At 51.7% G+C, this 6,000-nt stretch overlaps 1 protein-coding gene across 3 annotated transcripts in view; it reads left to right on the forward strand.

Moving 5' to 3' along the window:
- The window catches only part of LOC144127604 (uncharacterized), a 39,048-nt gene extending 34,193 nt beyond the window's left edge, over nt 1-4,855 (forward strand). For all 3 annotated transcript variants that reach the window (XM_077660582.1, XM_077660583.1, XM_077660584.1), the window contains exons 8-9: nt 3,518-3,689; nt 4,648-4,855. In XM_077660582.1, the coding sequence (XP_077516708.1) occupies nt 3,518-3,689; nt 4,648-4,766 (291 nt within the window). In that variant the 3' untranslated portion in view covers nt 4,767-4,855. The remainder of the gene's footprint in view (nt 1-3,517; nt 3,690-4,647) is intronic.
- The last annotated feature ends 1,145 nt before the right edge of the window (nt 4,856-6,000 follow it).

The raw sequence follows: 6,000 nt of genomic DNA on the forward strand, positions 1-6,000 counted from the left end.
GATTTTTTTTAACTATTGTAAAATGCCAATGGTTCTGGCGGCTGTTTCGTTCGAAACAGCTGGTGGCTCCCCTAAAATCATGCGTTTTTCGAAGTTTGCATTTTGTATCCGCCTGGACTGTGCAGTATCATGGTAGTGATCAAGAATGCGCGAAACGCCTGGAATGCCGGTGCTGCCTTCTATTTATTTAACGTCACTGCTCTTGCTGTTCGCCTTGGCGCTTCCATGCAGCGTCGCTGCATGAATGCTTCGTTGTCGATCGCCGTTACTGCACCTATTTCCTGTGCTGAAGTCAGCGTTGGCTGGTGCAGTTGCAACAAGAGGTAGTCGTATGTTGCTTTCTCCGGCAGCAGCTAAGTGCCTAAGGCTGGTGATCGAGCCTTTCCGAGGGTGTTAGATTCAACAACTACTCGTCAGCAACGCGCGTGTAACGGTCATGCTAGTGCGGTGCAGACCGTCATTAATGAGGAGCGAGGAAGACGCCAGACCAGCGCGTAAGGCTGCGGCTTGGCGACCGGCTACGCTGGTTTATTGGCTTGGCTGGTATTTATTGTCTGGCATGGTCGCCAGCCTAATTGCATATGCACAAAAAAAGAAGCTGGGCCTTCAGATGACTGCCGCCTATTTGTGAAGCGTCAGTATGATCAGGAACCCTCGGTGCGGTCACCGTGCCCCTTTCACCCCTCGTACGCAAACTGATCTCCATGCCAGGTACGCCATGTAAATGCGTGTAACATCCCCTGCAAATGCACCACCTCTCAGTACTGCTCCTGCTGTGGCCCGCAACCTCTTCTCGTGATGCCATTGAACCACCCATCTCAGACAAATACGGGGGGGGGGGGATTTTAATTAAACTGGTGCCATTTAGACATTACGGACTGCACGCCTCAGACTCATAACGGCTGCGCCGAGTTTTCCTTAGGCTGGAGGCTTTTCGTACTTTGTCTACGAAACACGGCCGCTTCGGTCGGAGTCAGACCCGTGTTAGGGTGCACAGCACTCGAACTCCCTTGTAATGGTGGAATAGATCGATTCCGCGCGATGACCAGAACGCAGCACCGTGAATGCACCATCAAGTCGTGCTCGACGATAGGCAGAGCGTTGCTGCAGGGATCTCGGGTATTGCGGCATCCCCGTGCGGCCGAGAACGTGGCCCGTGCGTCCTGAGAATCCATCATAGCGTCGTCTGCCTACAGAAGGTCGATTCCCATGATCATGCCTCTAGAACACTCGAGAAGTATTTGACAAATTCGGTGACGTGCGTGAAACCGCATGCTGTGCACGTGCCCAGAGGGGGAATTAGGTGGCCCCCAGCGATGCGAATGTGAGCCCCTGCCCATTGTGTCAGCACCTTTCTTAGCTATCTGGCGAATGCAAGGCTCGTTACTGAATAATCAGCACCGCAATTGAGTAGCGCGGTCACCTCAGTGCCATCAATGGTCACACGCAAATCGGACACACCGACTCTGATGCTGTCGCTACCTGACGACGTCTCGGGATCGTCGGCTCTGTCGTTTCGTGACCTTGGCATGTCCCTACGTCAGCAGCCTTGCCTCCAGTAGTCACTGGTGTCAGTTTTTCCAGCAGGGGCTCGGCGAACGACTGCCAGCGGAGTTGTTCGGGCGGCGGTAACTTGGTGAGCGGCGTATAGTACTCGCGGAGGCGACCGGGATTCGCAGCGTGCGGTGTAAACAGGGTTCTGAAGCGCCCAGAGGTGCTGTTCAGTGTCGTGCGGCCATACTTCGTTCCGGGAACAGAGTGCGTCGGGTTGAAATCTGCGAGTAGCCACTCGATGGTACGGACATGTTTAATAGATGAGACCGACCTCCCGAAAGTGGTAGCAGAGAGTCCAGCGGTCCGGCGTACGCCACAAATCAAACTTCCGAGGGCGTGACGCAGGTGCAGCAGATGCGTGGTAGGGACCGATGTTGCTAACTGCAGGTTAATGGTACCGCCGCCAGTCGCCTGACGTCGGACGGATGCGTACATTAGCCTGGCGTTGGAGCGCGGCTTTGAATCAGGAACAAGGTGTTCTTTTTTCACAGCCTGGCGCACCTCGTCCCTGACAGCTTTGGCCAGCAATGCAAGAGGCGACGCATCTGGGGCATGCGTAACCGGTGGTGTCCTTCCCGGACGACAGACAGAATAAGCTCGTGCAAGGCTTGAGCACTGCCGCCGATGCATGATGAAAAAGCATAGGGCGCTAGGCTGTTGGCATCCCAGTCGTATTGCTGGGCCCGTTTCTGGAGCATGATGACCACCTCCGTGAGAAATTCAACAGTGCGCGGTGGTTTGCGTAAACTTCCTGCTTAAGCCCAGCCATAAGGTGGCGAAGCTTCTTCTCTTCCGCTGCGCTGAGGTCTGCGCGCTTGAAGAAAGGGGCCTGCAGTTTTCAAAGTAGATGCGCACACTTTTGTTCGTCCGCTGGTTCCTGGAGTGTAGCACAGCATCGGCTTTCATTCGGCGATCAGCGTAGGGGAAGGTGGGATTGTGGCAAAACTGCTACCAGGTGTGAAGGGATGAGGGCAGGCTTGGGAAACACCTGGTGTTTCCCAGGTGTGAAGGGCGCCCTCGTCGTTTTCCGACCACGTCCAGGCAGACTATTCCAGCGCAAGTCAGACGTTGCTGAGCTTACTTTCGTCCCTCAAGCCATTGTAGCGGGCCACCCACTCGAAGATCTCCAGCCAATCTTCAGCGCCTTCGAAAACGTCGCTGTGAAAAGACGGCGGCATTCGCCGCGGACGGCTGAGCATGGGCGCCGGCAGCCTAGTTTGTCATGTCAGTTGCAAACGACGCCCGAGGCTACGCCGTCCTTGTGGGCGAGGGAAGGGGCCCTAATTCAGGCGACCCTCCGCGGAGGCGGCGGCCGGGCCTCTGGTGGACCGGTGCGAGATCCGTATTGAAGGCGTACACCGGTACAGAGCGTACCCGGTTCCTCCATCGGACTGCAACGTAGAGGAAGGAAATGCCGGAGCTTAGAATACTGCAGCAGGCCGAAAGTGGACCGAGAGGACAGGCGCTAGGCGACCAACTTCCATTTCTGCTAATGCATGCATAAGCGTTAGGCGACCAACTTTTACTTCTACTAACACATGCATCATTGTGTTTATACAGGTACTTTATATTTCAGATAATTTTATTTTGTCCAGGCATATTGCGTATTGCAAACAAAAAATTCAACACTGTTCAGGTTGCGCCCGCAAATGTGGACGAAACGCCTGAAAGGGTTAGCGTATTTTCCACGTACCTGGTTTCGCCAACCGAACAGGTGATTTCAAATAAATGCTCCTTTCGCAATCATCGCACCGAATAAGCTTAGGTTTTATGGGATTTCACGCCCGAAAGCGACGCAGGGGTTGAGACACCCTGTAGTGGAGTACTCCATCGAAATGCGACCGGTATTGAGCCCGTGTCTTTTGGGTCAGCATCCGAGCACCACAACCACGTAGCCACTGCGGCGGCTTGCCGAATAAGCGTGCGCATGCTTCGCTGACAGACGGGCGAATACTCTTCGCAGATTGAGCAGCACATAGCTACCCTGCGCAAGAGGGCGCTGCCGACGTTGCTGATGTTCAGCAACAACGACAGGCTCCTCTCCGTGGAGGACAACCATCTGCTCATGCGCAGACTGGGCCACGATCCTCAAAGAACCTGGCTCTACGACGCAGGCGGAAACCTCGTCAGAAAAGGTGAGTGCGTCGAGTTAAGCGTCTTTTTCGAAGTCATTATTTTGAAGAATAAGGAAGGATCAGTGTATTGAGAAGCCCTGCATAGAAGTTCATTAGGTTTGCGCTAGCGGCACGGCTGTGAAGTGATGATCATGATGACGATAAACACACTATTCGATTAAAAGATTTGCCCCCCTCCCCCGAACAGGGAGGGCTCTTAGTCCGGGGCTTCTACAGCCTTTGCTCTTTGCTGCGTCCGGCCCCCTATAGGCCGGAGCTGGACAGTGCGGCCTTAGACTGCTCAGTTTTTGGACTTGGGATTTTCGGGACTGCCTGCAGCTAACCGCTTACTATCGAACTAGTTAAAGTGAAGTATTTTCATATACTGGCCCAGCTGAGTGTGTCGATCGCGACTGGAATGATCATAGAATTTTGCGATTTATGTGCTATCGCCTTCCTTCGCTAAGCAAAGGAAGTGTGGAATCCAGACACTCGAGCAGTTAGGAATATAGGGTCATACACTGCTCATAACTGATCCGACTGGTCTAAAAATGTCGGTTTCTAGGAACGCGTGAGCAGCTACTCGATCCTTGAATAAGGGGAACAAGCGGGAAAATAAAATACAACACTGCAATCAGCGCAATAAAGATGTCACAACTTCGTGAATTTCACGCTTCGTTTGTCTAGTATGTACGTGCAGCCCTTGTCAAAAGTACACAGTCCACAGGGTTTGCTTCTGGGCCCTGCTGCGTAGCTCGTTACGCAACGTCAGCGTTACAGATCTCTTGAACTGTAGAGGAACTCTCGACCTCACCCCTACTCCGAACCTTCGGAGGACTGCCACTGATGTTAAGAGCCCCAATACGCCGTTTAAAAGCAAAGCCCTTGGACTCTCTACTTTTGAAAAAGGCTGCACCATCTGTGAACGCACAAAAAAAAAAGCCCCAGTAAATTGCCTTCCTTCATATCTCCCTCGCAGGCGACTCCGGCGTCGTGAAGGCGATAGAGCTCGATAAAGGCTCTCACTACGGCTTCATCCGCTTCGCCGACATAGCCAACGAGGCCCTCGTGGAGCTGCTGAACAGCGTGGGGCGTTAGCCACTTCCGCCCCTGTTGGGTCACTTCGGATTTTTTTTTGCATTTTTGTTTGCCGAAATAATATATCTCGCACCCGTGTTGCATTGACAGACGAATGTGTGCGTGGCTGCGGTGCTTGTGCGAGTCTTTCGCATGACATGCTTTCCATATTTTGACTAGCGTGTACTTAGTTTAAAGTTTATAAACCTTGTCTGTCGGATTTACTTTGTACAGCTCTTTCTTTCTCTTTTAATTCTGCCAGGCCGTTCAATATTCCGCCGTTCAAGTCTGTTTTGCTGTGAATATTCGCAAGGAAACACGTTATTCTCGTGCTGAATGTGACTGAACATGCCCTCTGTACATGGCTGCCCGTGATTGCGCTTCAAATCTTGCTCAAACTAAAAGTTAAAATCTGCTCGTATTAATTTTTTGTTTGTGTGTGTTTGTGTGCGCCGGGAAATGATATTGTGAATAGAAGTGTAACAGCCCTTACCTGAAAGAAGGAAATTCGTTATATTTACATGCTGTGTGAAGACAACGAGCTGCGCGGGTCATTTGTCCGCAAAAGTGGATTTTTGGAGTCTCATTTCCTGACCACAGGTCGAACATGATTTGCGTGCAAGCACGCCATGCCTCATTTTCTTGGCCCTGCGGGTCTGGAGAGCCAGTTTTTGGGAATAAATGTATGTGCTGGTCAGCATTCACCGCGAAACCACGTTGCTGACACGAGTGAAAGTGTGCGTTTGGGTCAGCGTGATTGCCGCTTCATGTTAAGTGGCTGTGGTGTACACCTTTTAATCCTTTGCTTATCCCTTATTTCAAGCAGTAGAAGCTGCACTGTGCACTGTCAGCGCAGACTGAGACGGGAACAAGACAGTTGAAATGGTAAAACCAAAACAAGATTTTACTTGAAGCAGACTGACCTTCGATCAGTTCATTCGATATGCACTTCTGTGGAGCGAAGGCTGCTGCGTGGCAGTGGTACCAGGCCCTGCGTGAATTTCTTCTACAGCCGGTAAACATTTTAGCGTTTTCTGCTAATAACGTTTTCGTGTTCGCGATTTTGGTTGGCGCTGATAACACATGAAGTAACGATGTATAGTCTCTCATCTGAGCACAGCAAGCTTACCTCTTGGCGTCACAGGGGAGCAAGTACGGCTATACGCCCTCGTCAAGATGTTGCAGGAAGCAACAAACGCGCGTTTGCCTTTCATTTTCACGCAATTTTCATGAACATTTACACGATTTTGATATA

The sequence above is a fragment of the Amblyomma americanum genome, chromosome 4 (assembly GCF_052857255.1).
Source record: "Amblyomma americanum isolate KBUSLIRL-KWMA chromosome 4, ASM5285725v1, whole genome shotgun sequence".
Classification (NCBI taxonomy): Eukaryota; Metazoa; Arthropoda; class Arachnida; order Ixodida; family Ixodidae; genus Amblyomma; species Amblyomma americanum.